Source organism: Telopea speciosissima, chromosome 3 (assembly GCF_018873765.1).
Source record: "Telopea speciosissima isolate NSW1024214 ecotype Mountain lineage chromosome 3, Tspe_v1, whole genome shotgun sequence".
NCBI lineage: Eukaryota > Viridiplantae > Streptophyta > Magnoliopsida > Proteales > Proteaceae > Telopea > Telopea speciosissima.
The window spans coordinates 9715649-9734971 of NC_057918.1; the positions used below are offsets into that span (position 1 = coordinate 9715649).

Genomic DNA, 19323 nt, shown 5'->3' on the forward strand with positions numbered 1-19323 from the left:
GGCATATCAGGATTTGAACTCCAGCTATAACCTTAGAATAAGGTTGCCTTACTCAACTAGCCTAACAGGAAACTGGTTATAGGGGTTGTACCTCTCAAAAGAGGAGCCGAAAGACAACTAGAATTATCATCTAAGGTAAATAGAAAGCCATCTGCCTCCTACAGTAATGCAGCAAAATTAAAAATCCATTTGCACAGACAAAGTACAATGAAAATCAGCCATCCAAACTCTCACAAAACAAACAAGCGAGAATATAATAATGACTCTATTAGGAAAATCAAGAAGAGAACAAGCAAGAATACAATCCATCAGAGCCGGTGAAAAACCAACTTCAACCAATGGGAAAGGAAAACGCACAGCCCTCGATATCAACTATGATCAGCCTTTCACACGGTGTAAGCATGACCACAACACCATTTAGGTCTGACATGGCCATGAAATTAGCCAGATCATCAGCCAAACTTGGCTTCCATTGGAACGAGCAGTTATAAGATATTTCTCTAACAGTATGTGCAAACCTTCAAGATCGGCCTTAAGGCCTTTTACTTCTTGAGTTCATTCTCCCCCCCCCCTCCAGCTTTCTTTTTTTGTTTCTCAAGATCTCAGTGGACCGCTCATAAGCCTTCGAGGCTTGAAATTAATCTTGTTGCCAATCAAAAAATTTTGCAGCGCACTAAAACTCAAGGTGGATGGAGTAATACGTGTTATAACTATGCACCCATTCAACTAACCACAGCAGATGGCACACCTATTAACTACACAAACACGAATGACTATGAGAGTACAATCCCCTCCCCACCCAAAAGGTCAATGGTCCAGCAGAACTACAGTAGAAAAGTTACAGAGACATACTTGCATCACATACCATAACTAGAGTGCTGAACATAAATTTTAAGCTGAAATCAAGAATTCTATTTTTTATAAATCATACATCAGTTTAAAATTTTTTTTTTTAAAAATACGAACTTACGGAAGAAGGTAATGATAAACCAACCCTTTGACAACTTGGTCAAATGAAGTTGTCAATATGTTAAGAGCAACCTCAACTGATGAAATAAGTTCCTTCCCAAATTACAAGATACAGAAAATGAGGGGAAAGAAGAGCAGACCCAAAACCAGGTTTATTAAATAACATATCTGACCTGCTCCTTGAGCTCATTAAAACTCAAACAGGCAGTCAATATATTAAGAGCAACCTCAATTGATGAAATAAGTTCCTTCTCAAATTGGCGACGTCTTTCTGCACGAGCAGCTATTTTATAGTTGAATACTTCCTGATAGCAAAAGAGACATGTAAGATAGCAGCAGAGGCAGTCACAAGGAAAGGGTCAAGAGTAAACTCTACCAAAGTACAATTTAATTGTAAAGAGCAAGAATATTACAAGAAATCAGATGAAAATTTGTATACTCAGCATCAACACACGATGTGACAAGAAAAAACTGCACCCCAACTACACTTATATCCAGGAAATCTTTTGGTGTTAAGAAAGAAACTTTCACAGGAAAATACAACTTCTAATGTTCACCAAAAGTATCCTTTTGAAATCCAATGCAATACGTAAGTTGAGTTGATCAAGCAGACAGTAAGGGAACGAACAAGAGAACAGGAAATAGTGTGAGGTGTAGGTGAGGACAATAATGCCACTATAGATGTCATTAGTAGGGTTAAATTTAGACTTGTACTTTTTAAGCCATTTGACTGTGACGGACTATTAAGTCCCTCATTCGCTGTTTTTGTAAGGGGTACTTCACGTCTTCGTTGTTTTCTACATTAGGTGGGGTTTGGGGACATTAATATTATAATCTGCAACAACTCATTATAATTCAGTCTTTTACTGAGTTCTCTTAGGAAAGTTTCCCTTTTCTCTTCCCTAAAGGGTTTTCTTTGCTGTTTTGGGTTCAGCCTTGAAAGCCTAGGGTTTGATGAATTTCAGACCCTTTTCTTTGGGCCCATATGTTGTACCAGCTCATTTCATAAATTTTGGGATAAAACAGCATTGATAAATGTGGCAATAGTTAGTGTATATAAATCCAGTTGCTCTAGAACAGTCTGTAACTAATTTTTCATGCTCTTTGCCTTTTTTCATTGCAATATTTATCCGTACCACATCAACAAAGAAATAGATCTACCAAAGTTCAAAATTCGATCGGAATGGTTGAAATTTACTCAAATATTTCGGTTTCATTGGACCTCAAGATGAAAACACATGCTAATACAAAGAATACAATATTTTGTCAAGAGATCTTTCGACAATATTGGTCGAATAATCGAAATGTCACATCCCTTCATATAAAATACCAAATTTCAATTCAAAATTGGAGAAATTGGTGAAATGAGTAGAAATTGTTGAAATTAGGAAAATGAGGCAAAATTGCAAGAAACACTTTAAATTTGTTCAAAAACTTACAAATCTTTGAGGATTCAAACCTCTCTAAAAAAACCCATCTAAGCTCCCACAAAAAGATTGCAAAGAGACATTTGGGTTAAAATTTCAAGAAAGATAAGATATCCCTAAATCTTATCATCTCAGTTCAATTCTGTTTGCTAGATTTCAGCAATATTTGAATGTTTACACTAGAAAAATAGGATGTGAAACCAAACTACCACTTTGAGTGTGCGCTTTTATCTTACATCTAATCATTCAACATGCATATTAATTCTTAAATAAGTGTCCCTTAAAGTTCCATTTTAAAATTATTAGTATTTCCCTTCATTTCCCAAAATTTTACCAATTTTGACAGAATTCATAGTCAATGTTTTAAAAGCTGGATATGACAAATCAATTGGAGCAGCCAAACCAATAGCCAGACGCTTTTTCTCATATTCGCTCAACTGTCCCAAGCCACTCCCCAAACCAGGACAAAGCTAGCAACCCCAATGGTTCAACTAGCAAAAGGCACAAGTAAGACCATTCACCCCAAACCACCTAAGTTGGTAGAATGTTTTATGACAGATGATGCAAATGGAGAGAGACGAAGCCAATCAAAACGTATGAATACCGTCTACAGCCAAAAGTAAAATAGAAGGAGTAGGGCCGTAGGACACCTTTCCCTCTACTTCCAGAGACTTCCTCCCTCCCTATTAATCCCCTTGGGGTAGCACCCCACTGTCGGGGACAACCACGTGAACCAACCCCATTTTTCCCAACACCAGAACCGTCATCATGTTGGGCCCCTCTCAATACCAGTCTCCACTTAAACCATTCTACCACTATTTGGGCTCCTTATTTAGGCCCACACTTCCCAACTCCTCCATACGGTTGATTGGCCCGTTATTCAGCCCATCTTAGCCCAGTTAATTAACTAAGATACTATCCCATCCAGTGAAGATGCCCCTTCCCTGGCCCATCACCCCCCCCCCCCACCCAACCCGTCTCCTCTCCTGCTATCTTGGGTATGGACCTCGATACTTCCCTGCCTGATCCGCAATTGAACCATATTGTCCCTTCTCCTTGCATGTACCACCAGCTCACTGCACCCCTCCCCCTTCACCTGTTGGTTACCATGTCTTAAACCCTTTCCAGCACCCTGGCCCCTTTGTGCTCCCTCCCTATTCCTCCCCTTCTTCCACTTCCTCTCCCACCTACTACTAACACTTTATCCCCCTTCGTGCTTGCCAGTTACTGCCGTCGTCACCACAACAACCCATCCAGGGGTCTGAGGGACCTTTGTTGCACTTCCCCATTATTAGTTCATGAACCAAGGTGTTATATGGTAAACCCAAGGTCTTAATTCCTCGACCAAGCAAGCCGAAGTCCATTGTCGCAAGACGCTCCATCATGCTGCCTGTTGTTGTTTCACTGAAACTAAAGTTAAAGAGTGCAATGCCATCACCATAGCGGCATAGCCTCCATTTCCCCTGCTTGGTTTATTGCTTCAACTACTCTCACCACTCCAATGGCTATCTATGGTTTCTCTGGGATCCAACCAAAATAAAAACCTCTTTACTTTTTTCCTCCTCCTCCCAAAATCTGAACCTTAAGATTTCTAATAGCCTTTGGAATTCCAGATTCTTTTCACTGCAACCTATGCTTCCCAAAATTCCTCTGAAAAAACTACTCTTTGTGGAGATCTTCAGCTCCTTCCTGCACAAGTTGGTCCTCACCTTTAGGGAATGGCTGTGATTTCAATGTGGTCTGGTTTGGTCATGAAAAAAAGGGAGGTGATAGTCTCAATGCTTCCTCTGTTGAACCATTCAATGATTGCCCTGAAGATATGGGCATGAATAATTTGAGATGGTCCCATTTGAAATTCACTTGGCACAACAAAAGATGTGGGAATTCCAGGATTGCTTCCAAGCTTGATAGAGTCATGGTAAATAAAGCTTGTCTCTTCTTACCCCTCTTCCCATTCTACCTTCAAAGCTCCTGGCATCTCCGATCATAGCCCCATCTCCCTCTTCACCCATCCCTCTATCTCCTTTGGCCCTAAGCCGTTCAAATTTTTTGACATGTGGTCCTCCCATCTTGGCTTCCTCAGTGTTGTCCAAGAAGCATAGGCTAAGCCGGTCATGCCCACTCCACCCCCCTCATCTCATTTGTCAAGAAGCTTCGTAATGTTAAATGTGCCCTCAAAACTAGGAACTCCTCTTCCTTCGGGAACATCTCCTACAGGGTTACTGACTGCAGGGACAAGCTTACTGCTATCCAGTTGAGGCTCTAATCAAATATCCATAAAATCCTTTTGGTCGAAGAAGAGAAAATGATATCCTTGGATCTTCTATCCTTGGTTGCTCAAGAGGAGAGCTTCATACATGATACAAGGCCTAAGCTGTGCATGTCTTTCCTCACCACTTCTCCTATGGTTATTTTAGGCCTGCCTCTGGCTTTTTTAGGAATCTAAAAAACCAACTCCTACTATGAATATTTGCTGAAATTAAAAACAAATTAAAACCAAACTCCTACTTCAATCAGGAATTTAAAATAAAATAAAAAAATAAAAAAAAACTAATTAAAACAACCAATTAAAGAACTAAATAGCTCATACGAGCTTGACTAAGTCCAGTCCAGTCCAGCCGGGTGGCTCAAATAGGTCCAAAATTGGACCTCGGTTCAGCTGCTACCCTCCTTTCCTTTCTTCCTGTGGCCGTAATACAGCCCAGTGTATGGATCTATATCATTCTCCCCAGTCCCCACCTTGCCGGTGGGATGAATTGCGTAAGTGCAAATCAGTCATGCACAACTTCCCCCCATCACCCTTGCTGTAGCATGTAAAGAATTCATAATGTATTACATATTTCAGCAAGACATTATGCATTAGTCATGTCCAAAATCCAAATCAATCATATTAATATTTGTTTGGCAGTAACAAGTCCATTGGTAAATGGTAATATCTAATACTTGCTGGGTTTAAATCCATGGACTGGATATTGTACTTGTTGTTAGGTTATTCAGGTTATGTGGGATAGCCAGTTTGACTCAGGTTGATCTATAATGTCAATATATATGGAAATACATTGTGGATCCTTCCGTCCTTTTTTTCCCAACTAAAGTTTACATAGATTTAAGTCTCCCATTATCATGTGATTCAGGATTCAACTTCATCCTTTTGAAGATGATGTTGAGGTCATTTGAACAATTTGCTGTTAAAGAAAAGTTTTTCATTTAAGAGCTCGAATTCCTCCCGGGAACAAATGAAACAAAGATATGAACTGGGTACATGGTAATGGAAAAGAGATGTTTCCAATTCATCAAAATCAGAAGCTTTTCTGCATCCATAACATCTACTAAAGTAGATCGGTATTGCCCATATAATGAAAGCAGATCTTGGTCCCTGGACTTTTGCGCCATTTAAGGAAAATGTTTTTATATTTGTTATTTCATTTACTTAAGATATTATTCATAATTAAGCAAATACCCCCTATTTGAACCCAATAAAAATAATAAAAAATAAAAGTCCAAAAGGATAAAAAGTCAACCCCCCAGTTCAAGGACAAAAACTGGATTTTTGGCAGTAGGTGAAATTTTCAACTTTCTAATGCTAGAGTTTTTCTCAAATCTAAAAATTCCATAAATCTTAATATGGTACAACATTGCTAAAAACCAAAAGTTCAGTAAAATATTCATTTGTTTTGATATATAAAAAAGTATTTTCATTCAGAGTGTGATTGTAACAACATTTGCGCACATCAAATAAGGTTTGATTGGAACATAACTCCTTCAATACAAATCAGATTTAAGCAATCATGAATTTATAGGAAAGCTGGTTTTGTGTTCCACTTAATACAAATTAAATCATTTGACCAGTCAAACTTCTTAGAGAACGAAAACATTTCTCTAAATAGAGAGCAATTTAATTATTTATAGATAAGATCATATTTTCTAAGAACAGTATAAACCAAATGAGAGACCAGGTATGCCAGGACAATGACCAATTCCAAGAACAGTATGAACCAAATGTATGTTTTGATTGTTTTAAACTTCCAATAGTTCGCTTCTTCAATTCTACTGTCTTCCAATATTATTTTTATTTTTTATGACTTGATGTGGCTTAAAATTGATTTTTTATGACTTGATGCGGCTTAATATTGATTTTTTATGACTTGATGTGACTTAATGTTGATTTTTTATGACTTGATGTGGCTTAATGTTGATTTTTGATGACTTGATGTGGCTTAGTGTTGATTTTTTATGATATAAGGTATATATTGTAGCATTCTAAATAAAGTTAGAAAAGAGGGGAAATATAAAATAACACTTGGGCGCCTAGGCGGGTACCTTGTCGCCTAAGCGCTTAGGCACCCCTCCACCGCCTTGGGTTGTCTTGCCGCCTTGGCAACTATGGTGACATGGTTTGATTTCAATTGACTGTTTAATCCCTACTTCTTAAGTCCAGATCTAACATCCTAATTTAACATTGCACAGTTTTTAGTATATTAAGTGTAATCAGGGTTAGGGGTTCCTTCCCTGTGTCCCCATAAAAATTTTGATTTGCATATGGAAGAAAAATAACAATGAAACTGACATGCAGCATTGAGGGGGGGGGAGGGGGGGAAGTCCACATCAAACTGCTAGTATGCAAGCATACCTCAGGCAAAACAGAGAGTAGCTCCAGAAAACTAGGTATACATTCTGGGTGAGAATTCAATTCATCCCTAATCCAATTCACAATACCGCCACCACCCCAATCTTCTGCAGACACATGCACAGCCAAAGCCGCCACGGCAATGCTAATCTAGAAAAGCAGAACAGAGTTCAGTAGCATTATGGTGCAAACAGAACCATATGAACCCCAGCTTATTTGTGAAAATTCCTAATGCAGTGACAAAGTTTAGGTCAAACCAATACCTGTGTTCTAACTTTAGGGGGACCCTTGTGTAGTTTTTTCAGTAAGGCCTGCATTAAACACATCTCAGTTCTCATAGCAATCAAAGTCCACTGAGATAAGCAAATGGGCATGTAAATGTCTTAAAAATAGCATGGCAATAACAAAGGGATCCATATTAACCCCCCCCCCCCCCCGAAAAAAAAAAAACCCCCAATGATGATCCCAATCAATCCACGAAACTTTTAAAGGTCCTTATTGTATGTACAACAGAGAAATTATTGAGAAAGAATAATGTTTATAATACAAACCCCAAAGCAGAAGACAAATGAACATCACAATATCTTGGCCAAAAGAATTCCCAGACAGCCACCATGACCTGAGAAGCCCCTGTTTGGCCATCAGATCTGCAATATCATTTGCTGCCCTTGGCTTCTAATGAAACAAGAATCTTTTCAAGTTCGTTCTTCCTTTTCTATACAACCTGATGCAGAAGGCAAGTCCGTATAACTCAACAGATAAACGGTGAAGGTTAAGCCCCTTGGAAAATTGGTTCATGTCAAATCCAATGTCAGAAAGTTGATTAGAGGACAGAGCTAAATTCACTATAATCTCTTCTCCTACAAAGTGACAGCAATACCATGCAAGATCCTTAACCACATAGAAGGAAATATTTGTATTAGGGAGTGCCCCATACTTTTCTTCCCATTGCAGACATGCTTTACTTGATACTTTATTATCTCAAACGAATTTGGGGTTGGCTACACAAATCCATCCCACAGCTTCAGCCACTCAATTCAACAAGAAAAGAACAATTTCTAGTTAAAATAAGGAATTGCAAGACCACCAAAGAGGAAGGCAGAAGTCTCTTGGAATTCTAGAAGAATATATGCTCGTCATGGCCTGGGTGTTTGGAAGAGTATCATAAAGAATATGGATTCTTTCTTACCTTGCATTTCTTCTAAGGTGGAGGATGGTCTTAAAATTTGGAAGGATACCTGGATCAGTGAAAGGCCTCTTGCCTCAGGTTTTCCTGGTCTATATAATCTGGTGTTGGAGAGGATCTGCTAGAATCTGTTCTTCAGAAAAATTTAATCGAACGGGAACCTGATGATTTGTCAAATTTTTTACTGAATATTTGCAGTGTTACTTTTGATGTTTCTTCCCCTGATCACAGAACTTGGAAGAATGGAGCCAAAGGAATGCTCTCTCTTAAGGCATATTATGAATCATTATCTGATGTTGAATCTTGCATTCTGGACACAGAGAAAGAGCTGTCATTTGGAAGTCAAAACTCCTCCATGAGTTCAGCTCTCCGCTTGGATTCTATGATTGCATCTTTGAAAAAAGTCCTGGATTTGAAAGTGGTACAGAGTAGAGAATTCAAGTCAGCCAGCGAAGAATATCTTCTTGCTGTATGGAGATGAGAGACCACCTATTTCTGTACTCTGATTTCATTACAATAGTATGGAAAAATATAGATGGTTTATTTGGCGTTAAATGGGTCCCTCCATCTTCATTTAAGGTGATTATTACATCCTGGCCAAGATGAATCTTAATCAGAGAGCTAGTATTCTCCGGAATCTTATTCCCAGAGGTATATCTTGGAGTATTTTGAAAGAGAAGATAGTCACTATTCATGGGCAAACCCTAGCAGTTGGCCCAAGTTGATTGCTGTTATTCACTCCAACATCAGGAGGTGGGCTATAGCTATGAAGACTTTAAATGATTGGAGGCTTTCCAAAGCATATCAATGGTGGGAGATCATTCAAGAGTAGCAATGGGGTATTCTAACTACCGAAGGATTAGGGTTAGAAAACTTCATGTTTCGACAGTTATTTGTAAATGAAATATAAATACAAAAACATTTACTTAAATGATATTTGGCATAAATAAGTGTCTGTCCTGGTTCCTGGCATACATAAGTATCTATACTGGTTTTGAGTCAGGTTTCCCCAAGTTTCGATGGGCCTAACTGTCGAAACTTGCGAAATTACCAACATCTTGGTCGAAACCAGTCAAAACCATGCATTTTTTCAAGTACCTGGCCAACTCGTCTCGGAAACCTCGAAACCGAAATTTAGTTCCATGCACTTAACTACTAATCCCGTGCACTAACTTTCTCCTCACTTTATGGACAAATAAATTAGGCCCATTGCAATGAAACCCCAAAAAATAAAGGGCCCAACCTATAATATAACCACCTAATGACTAAAGGTCAATTTCAACCAATTGAACTGCCACTAACACCTTATGGACCTCCCAAGCTTGCTCATAGGCCTCCATACGGGATTAATCTAATGCAACTGCGTCACTTTCCTCACAATCAACTATCAAGCAATATGAGACATGTTGTAACAAGTATGTGAAGTAGGGATTTACTGAAAATAGAAATCCTTTTAAACATGACACATATTATAACAAAAGAATAATATGAAACGTCCGTACAATTCCAGATTCCAAATAAAAGACACATCCTAAGAGTACATTCAAGTTATTATAACCAAATAAAACATATATATCCCACTTACATGTAAGGAATCACGTAAAGGGCGAAAAGCTTCGGAAGGTAGTTCTTCAAAATCTCGTTGTACCTATAAATCAAATACAACATTTACTAAACCATTAAACACTTGAAGACACAGAAGGAACATATTAGAACTAAAGAGGGACTAAATTTTTCATTGCAAGAAAAGTGTTGTTTATCCATCAAAAAAAAATTGACATCCAAAATTACACCTCAGACTCATTACACAGTTCATTACTCACATACAAAATACCTTGCTTCTGAGAGTCTGAGAACAAAAAATCAGTGTTTCTAGATTGCTATTGGGGTCATGGAGCAAGTCATCGGCCACCTGAGCAAAACATAACTGTTAATAAAGTTACATGAAAAATAACAAATAAAGAGTCTGAAGTTTAGAATTGAGGGTAATGTGAAATTACCTCAATTGAAAAAAAATTAATAAGAATAATAATAAAGAAAGAAAGAAGAGAGAGAAAGAAGCTAAATTCTACAAATCACCACTTAGAAAATAACAGCACAGCTTATAAATAACTCAATATAAGACTATCTCCAAAAAATCATAGGAGTATCACAATTCACAAGGAACTAACAGAAACGCACACAAAGGAAGGAAGCCCATTCCAGTCAAAACATATTGATGCAGCAGGTCCTCCACATGAAAGGCCAAAGGGAAGCAACAGGGCCTAAAAGTCAAATCTGGCGGCTCCTTACACTTGAGTTCGTTTCTCTTTCTGTTTCTTAATAGAAATAGGATAGTTCAAGTATTTCGAGTTTCAATTTTCAGTTTTAGACTTCTATTGTTGTGAGGAGTTAAGTATAGCTTCTATCTTCCAAGTTGTAATGAAATTATAAAATTTTATTTAAGTTTTTTTCTTAGTTAGGTATCAGCATACAAATACTTAAATATCTAGGTAATCAGACGCAATGGATATTGATGAATAAATCTCTGAGTTTTCTCTCTGAAATAACCATTTTTTTTTAGGGGGGTGGGGGGGGCGGGGTGGGGTTTACAACAGAAGATCATGTTGCCACATACAGTTTGTGATTTGTGAGATGGATTCCTCAGCCTATAGTGGATTCGTGGATTCCCAATGCCCCTCCCCCACCCCCCCCTTCCAATTTCTTTCTTCATGTTTTCTTCCATCAGTCTTGAAGTTCCAGCAGTTGTTCTTGCACATCATATCAGCATGTGTAGAGGTCCAAACTGGGTTTTCCATTGAGTTCCAATCTTTCTGGGAGTTCTGACCAGATCTATTGACCTGATCAAAATGCACACCATAAATTGAAGAAGAAATCCCTCTTATTGGTGCCACGATGTAGAAAGGAGTCTGAGGACCACTCAACCTTGATCCATAGCATTTGCGTTCCTCAAACTACATATTTTCTCCAAAATGCTACATTTTTTATTTCAGTTTATTTCTGTTAACCTATGCAAAGTTACAACTCTATATAGGGTTTTATTTACTTCTTTCAATATCTGTTCAGTTTCTATTCTATAGTTTCAGTGATTATTATTAGTGATTCCTCGTACAAGAGGGAACCAAACTTTCTAGTTCTAATTGAATTGAGAGATCTGGTTTCTCCATTACACATTGGGTAAAGAATAACAAAGCATAGGAACTGTTTGCAGAAAGTACCAATAAAAGCATCAAGAGTTTATTAGTCTGAGCTTCAATACATCATTGAAAAATATCCACCATTTTCTTTTTTATTATATGATGTGAAAGCATCAAGCATCTTCATCAGCGTCTTTTCAAGATTTTTACATGTTTAAAAAGACCAACTTTGAGCATGTTTGAAAGCATGAAGCATCTTAATTCGTTGGACTAATGAAAATGAATTGAGTTGATGAGGGGGCTTATTTGTAACTTTATTAACGATAAAGAGGTCTGGCAGTGTGAGATGGAAATAGCTTCAGTTTAGGTGCATTTTAAATAAACTGTGTTTTAATGGCCTTAATATGATTGCTTAGTTCAATATTTTCAAATTTCAAGGGAAGAATATAAAAATTATGTACATCGTTGTTAAAAATATTTAACATTTAAATGGAAAATATTTCACCGAGATTTATAATGCTGTTGAAATTACAGAAATGCTCGATAGATAATTTGATAAGCCAATGATTTTTTTCCGAGTTTCAGAATACGGTTAACCAACATGTTAACTAATCAATTACGATAAATTGGATCGGATTTTGCAGTTTTTTCTTCTGCAGTACCTCGACGTGACATGAGCGTGAAAGAGGTTCAAGAATCTGTTTTCTTTTTAGAAGGGCTAAAATCACTTATTTTGGCTTTTTGACCCCATATTGTAGGGTGGATCTCGAAAGATACGAAAGATCCCCCTCCAAGCAGTACATACGACTTTCATCGAATACGGCTTTCCACAGAATTCTATATGTATTTTTCTTTTTTCTTTTTAGTGAGGCAATCGCAGATTGTTTATTTCTATTATTCAAAAAAACTTAAACTTTAAAGTTTCGCGTCACACTAGTCACTAAGCCCGACCTCTGTCCCGTACGGCAGGACAGGGCTGTAGTGCGTAAGATCATTGGAATCTGATCCTCAATATTGGCGAAGACATTCCTTGAAGGGTCACCACTTCCCATGTGCTTCAGATCGCCGGTTCTCGTGAATTTGAACTAGGTATTTTACACCAACGTTTCCTATACTAGTATATAGGCTTCCTACTAATGTAAGCACTGACACGGGAGACACATGACCCGTTCTTTGGAAAAACCAAACTTACATCAATTTTACAGGGATTCCATCACGTGCCACTGACGAGCCACCCTTCCTGAAAGAAAGGCAACTTTGACAAAAAACAAACAACAACTTCCTCTATGCCCGCGCTTGGTTCTCATGCACTAGGTGCACCCGGTCGATTCCAGCGATGGCCTAAGAGGTTACCTTCCATCTCGCATCCTAAACAGAGCGAGGAAGTTTGAGGCCTTCAGCAGATCCTATCTAACGGCATCATGGTCAATCAATCGCGGTTGGGGTTGTCCTAGATCAATCAATCTTGTCTGCTTTCCTAGTCGTCCAATCAATCATCGTGGTCGTGCTTTTCTAGTCGTCCAATAGATCACGCTTCCCCGGTCGTCCAATCAATAGTGGCCATGCTTTGTAGTCAATCATGTAGTACGTCAGGGAAAAGAAAAAAGGCTCTAAGCGCTCATCGGTATAGCGGTATTGACTAGTTTTGGGTTCAACTCCTACAGAGCCTTCCACATGCAATCAAGTCTAAACAACTCATTGCATTTGATTGAAGATTGAAAACAACTAAAAATAATGTTTCAGTGATATGGAATCAACTAAGTCAAGATTGGCTGGCCGGCTAACCCTATTTATTTGGTTGGGGTATATTTTTTAAGTTTGAATCTTCAACAATCTCAAGTGCGAGAAAGTGTGGATTGAAAACAACTAATTGCATTTTCTTGAAAAAAACAAATTGCATATATAGTGGTATTGGACCCGCTCCTCGTATAAGGTACTGGCATTGAGAAACTACGGCCCAAAGAGCCTGCGCGGCCGGTAAACCGCTAGCTAAGATCCATTCCAAGCTTGAGGAAGAATCCGATATCACTAAAGCTTACTCGAGAGTGAGGAGGAATTGAATGCTTCTTTTCAAGTACACGAAAGTAGTCTCGAGGAACCGCAGCCCAAAGAGCCTACGAGGTGAGGAGAATCGGCTAAATAAACATTAATAAATAATAACTAAAATGCAAGCATAACAACTACCTTACCTAGCATAGTTATCTATCAAAAAGAAATTGAACTTTATTGCTTCTCTAGCACTGTTTGTTTTGTTTTAAAAAACTAGAAAATTTTGACAATTAATAGCTATCACAAATTAAATTAAGCCAATAGAATGCAATTTCCTACCTTACCTCATGATATTAACATTATATACTGCATTTATTATATTTAGATAAGCAAGTTGTGCATTATTATACTGGCAGTTGGTTATTGATATTAGAATTTGGATGGAGATAATTCCAATTTGAAGGCTACCGCAAGGGAATTTTATCTGATATTGCCACTGCTTGATACTTCCGTTATCCCTTGCAGTCTGCCCTTGCTGCCTCTAGTTTAATTGACCTGCTGCTATTGTTTTTCTTTTGTGGGTGTGACTAAATTCATTATAATGAGTTTATTGAATCTGTACGTTTTATCGGTCTCCCAATATCAAAATACCTGCAGTTCTTGTGCTCTAGATTCAAGGTCAGATTTCAAATTAAAATCTACTGCAACCAATTACAATTTTTAGAATCCCTTATTAAATTCACTATCCGATTAGGCCAACTACTAACCCATGGCTAGCATACCTTTAATGCTCTGTTTCAGTTCATAACCCTATGTGTTCAAGGGTTCTACACTACTTCTACATAGGATCTGTTACCCCAGATTTATGCACATTGTCATACCTTCAGTGCTCGGAGTGTTTGGGGTTTTGAAAACAAAGAAAAGAAGAAGAAAGTTGAAGAACAGTAACAACAAACATGCTCCCCAGACAAATTTAGCAATTGCAAACTCAAAGAGTAATGATTGTCGAAGTGTGAGAAAAGAGAATTCGATAACAAGACTCAGGGTGTGAGAAAATACATCATAGACAACTAGGCGTATGAACACCTTGTGGCCTCCACTGGTATAAGGCAAAGCTGCTGATGATACCAAATGAAAATCCAAAGAATACAGCACAGGGAGCAAAGTGAATATTGAAGATTATGAATTGGCAAAATATATATGGTAATGCTTTAGTTGGAGTTATTCCAGTACCAGGAACTTCTCCCTATCTATTCAATAGAGGGATCAATGTAGAGGCGATGGAATGAATCAAAACCCGGTTGAGCTAATCATTTGTCAATAATCAAAATTAGTTGGCACAGGATAGAAACACGGACAAAGAAATAAAGCTAATGAGAGAGGCAATCGATGATACATAGTAAATGAAGAACGATAAACCCTAGAAGTGGATTCGTTACTGCTCCATGAGGTACCTGCAATCGTACGAACACGAATTGAGTAGTATATAGACATGGGTCTATCCTAAACGATTCCACAGGGCATCATTTGAGTTACCAAAGTAAACACCCCAATGAAACTTTCAGGAACAGCTCGTGAATCAAAACCTATACTGTTCTACTAGAAGAGTGCAGAAAAAGATGAAGACTAAACATAAACTTCATAATCGGATCTGATTTGAATGGTTGGTCTTGTAGAGTGGATGACGAATGACTGAATATAATAGAGAGGCAACAAAACCCATTGATTGGTATTTGGTACAAGAAGTAAGTAGGTATAAGACTACCTGCCATGCGTCGAGAGTTCGCTGGAAATCTTGAAGCCATCGATCGGCCTGCGAACGAATTGCATCATCGGGACGATGATAGAGAGCGTTTAGGGCTTTTTTCACCGTGTCCTGGAGCTCCGTGCTTGACATTCTGTCTCCTTGCTGAGCCAGCAGAGACATCAATGGAGAATAGCCTCCGCCAAATATTATTTCACTCCCAACCCCTTTTTCGTCTTTCCTTTTTCCTCCTGAATGCAGCCTTGGCCTTTCTCAGACTCTCGCTCTCGGCTGATTGTTTTGAGCTTTGAGAAAAAATGGCTTCGCGCCCCGCAATATCCTCTATGACCTTTTTGATACTGTAGAGTGTAGAGTCACTGGATTAACTCACCACTGGCTGCAGCAAGGTTTTGCGATAATCGCCTACCATGCCTGTGTTTGAAGAAAGTAGCACACCCTGTGAGCCAAACAAAAAAAATATTAATAAGGAGAGGGTTCTTTGAGCAAATGGCATATGGAATACATCAATGAGGTACAATGAAATGGTAAAATACATGAGGGCAGAAATATTATTTCATGTGCTAGTGTAACTGCCCCCAATAGCTTAGAGCATAATAATAATTCAGCCTTATCCCAACTAAAGGGAGGTCAGCTACATGGATCCTCACCCCCTCAAGTTGAGATCAGCTACTCACATTGGGAGCACTGGAGACAGATCCCAACCATCCATGGGTTATGGGACCCATGCCCCAAGGGTTCAAATCTGTCCCCCCACCTTCCCCAGGTAGGGAGCAGATTCGGACTCCAACCCCCCCCTACAAAAGCAGCTCTACTTAAAGTCTACATAATACAATACTTAATATATACATGTCTTTCTTTGCCACTTCTCTCAAAGTTACATTGGGTCTGTTGCCCCTATCTATTCTAGTTCTTTCAATTTGAATCAAATCACTCATCTATATTATAAAGTCTAAAAACCTCCCATTGTACATGGTCATGTTACCTCAAACGATTTTCTTGTAACTTATCATGTATTGAAAGTTTAAACTACTCCCAAATCAATTATTATTTGATTAGTCATTACTATATCCTTCTTAATTTTACCACACATTCATCTCAATATCATCATCTTAGGCTGCGTTTGGTAACGATCTGAACAAAGAATGCCCGTTCTTGACTAGAAACGTTCTTTTGCGTTATTGGTCTAGAACGGTGTTCTGAGACCGAAAATGACCGTTTGATAACGGTCTCAAGAACGCCGTTCAGAACGAAAATGGTGTTTGGTAAAACCTATTCTTTCCTATTTGATATTGATACATCCAAGATTCACCGGACCAATCAGTGGCCGCCACGTGTCACAAGACGACCCGCTCCAGAACCAAGGAGAATGAACTGGGGGTCCCACCCAGGCGCGGCCTCACCCAGGAGCGGCCTCACCCAGGAGTGGCCTGCACCCAGGCGCGGCCTTCATCCAGGCATGGCCTCACCCAGGCGCGGCCTACACCCAAGCGCGGCCTCTCACCCAGGCAGGCTTGCACCAAGGCGTAGCATCGTGGACATGGACGTGATGTACACGGACACTGGGGCCACTCGTCTATGACCCAATCATGTCACTATAGACTCATGTCACCACCAGGACTCTAGGCCACCGCTTAGAAGTCACGTCACCCAGAAGGATTCAAGCACCAACAACGTTATCACCACACGCGGGTATCTATCCGCCAAGGATCTTGATACCACCAAGACACTCCCTCCCGCGGGGAGATGGCCAATCAGGATAGAGCCCTGTTACCCAGGGCCTCTATCCACTCAACGGCACACTCGCCATCAAACTGGGACTCTCCACACCGCCATGCACTACTATAAAAGGCAAGGTACACAACCCCATTAGGGGACAGCTAAACTCATATTGAATAATCACTATTCATCTGTTTGCTCAGGAGATCTAACTTTGGCATCGGAGAGCCCTAGGCCGGAATCACACCGGTTCTCTCTGTTGACCCCTTGGTCCACTTGCAGGTGACGGCACTCGCAGGACCGCTCGACGATTTCTTGATGCAACAGATATTAATTACAATAATACCATTTCTTTGTCAATTATACCAAAAAAAAGACTTGTAAAATCCTTTTCTCTTACCAACCTTAGCATAAAATTAAAATATCTCATTAACATAACCAAAATAAATATAAAAATATGTCAAATTTCAAATATGTCATTAAAATTGGGTTCTTATGTGGATTAGTGGCATAACTGACTATGCTATGAACAGTTGAATAAAGAGGGCCTTGGTGGACTCGAACCACCATCCTCTTGAAACATACTCATGTTCCAAGTGCTCTACCAATTTGAGCTAAAGACCCATCAAAATTGAGTGCAACCCCTTTCTTCCATCATTATTATACTCCAACTCCACCAGCCCAGTTTTCTTTCCTTTGTATTTTGTTTGTCTATCTACATACTGATAAGGTAATCATGAATCATGTTTTTCTGCAACTCAATCTACTAACTATAACAACCTGAAATCAATTGACAGCAAAATAAGAAACCCTTCTCCCCCCCCCCCCCCCGCCCCCAAAAAAAAAATTTGTTTATCAATCCAGCTAAACCCAAGTATCAAAACTTGTGGATGAATGACACCAAACTCCTCTGAGACTGCAGATTCCAATTTACATCATTCAACCATGCACACAGACACACACACATACACAAGGCAGGGGAGTGAGAGGGAGTTAGCAAAAACCAAAAAGAAGAAAATGACTTGACTAGGATGACCACCTTCCCTAACTTTTCCTTCCACTTCCCTGCAACCCTTCCCCCCCCCCCCTCTCCACCCCCCAAAGAGAGAGAGAGAGAGAGAGATGCTGGAATGGAAGGAAAAGTAGACCAGCAATTCACATTGGTGGTCTCACACAGTGCCTTTCCGATCATGGGCCCACCAGCTTCTTGGCTTGATGTGTAGAAAACCACTACTTATAAAAACACATCTGTTCAAGACTGCCTTGCCAACTTGAAAATAGTTCATGCCATAGACTATGGCAATATTTACTAAGAAAAAAACTCTCTTTCACTCTCTCACTCTTTCACTCACTTTCACTCAAAATGCAAACCCACCCCAAAGCTGAAAAAGGCTAAACAGATCAAGGGTGAAACTATAAAGCATAGAACTAACACTGAATGCATTCCCTGGAACCTAGTGTTAACACCATTTGGTAAGATGAAGGAAGTTGACTGAGATGGTTCAGTGTTGTGTAAGGAAAGTCGAAGTGCTGCATGAGAAGCATGACTTGAATAAGATTGGATGTTTAAAAAGGAAATGGGTGAAACCAAAAGGAAACTATTGATACATAATAACCGTTTTCAGATGTTAAATTGACTACATGAGCACTAAACCACTCTTTTTGGTGCTCATTTGCAAAAATTCTGGAGAGGCATATACATTCATTATGCAGCAACCTTGTACATCATTTACCAAACAGATTAATAGCATATAGAATATATAAATTTATCAAAAGAAGTCCCTAATTTAGACTATAAATCAGTTTTTGCACACGTGGATTTGTAAAGTTATGTTATGCCACTTGGACAGCTCTAACTGGGCAATAACATAATATTGTTCAGACATGTCTTTCCATGTTGAACAATAGCATAATATTGTTCTGCTATTCCTGCTGCATCTGAATATTCTCCTGAAATCTGGTTGTTCCTATCTCTAAGATTCTGGAATTTTATTGGGAATTCTGATCCCTAATCCTCAGGTGACTTTGAACCCCATTGTAACCATTAGGAGAAGAGGAAGGTTGAAAGTGTTAAAAGGATAAGGGGGTAATCGAAAATTACTTGGGCTGCAGACATCTCAAAAGGATAAATTGGAAGTATTATTAGTAGATTTATGCTACAGTGCAAATTGGAATTTCTTATATATATATATATTTTTAATTTTTTTTTTTTTATTTTTATGGATAGAATTTCTTATATTAATATGGGTACAGGGGAAAAAATGATTTGGGCTGCAGTAGTAAGAAAGGACATGTGTGCTTATGATTTCAAGTGCTAAATAGAGGACCAACACAACAGTACTTATGTAGGAAAAAGTAGTTGTAGTTGGGTCAAAGATTAGTTGAGTTGTGTTGAGTATTCGGTGGTTTATGGAGAATAAATAATTTCAAGTGCTGAAACCCCATTACCTTAAGTATGGAAATGATTTACAACTGCCTTGTATTTGAATTTTGATCAAAAGACGAAT

The 19323-nt window shown here is 38.9% G+C and overlaps 1 protein-coding gene across 1 annotated transcript in view; it reads right to left on the reverse strand.

The window, feature by feature from the left end:
- LOC122654383 (transportin MOS14) overlaps window positions 1–15408 on the reverse strand; it is a 67191-nt gene extending 51783 nt beyond the window's left edge. The window contains exons 1-6 of the mRNA XM_043848452.1: window positions 15101–15408; window positions 10044–10121; window positions 9795–9857; window positions 7287–7334; window positions 7027–7173; window positions 1143–1274 (exon numbers count right to left, since the gene is read on the reverse strand). Coding sequence (XP_043704387.1) covers window positions 1143–1274; window positions 7027–7173; window positions 7287–7334; window positions 9795–9857; window positions 10044–10121; window positions 15101–15262 — 630 coding nt within the window. The 5' untranslated portion in view covers window positions 15263–15408. The remainder of the gene's footprint in view (window positions 1–1142; window positions 1275–7026; window positions 7174–7286; window positions 7335–9794; window positions 9858–10043; window positions 10122–15100) is intronic.
- Window positions 15409–19323: the final 3915 nt, after the last annotated feature.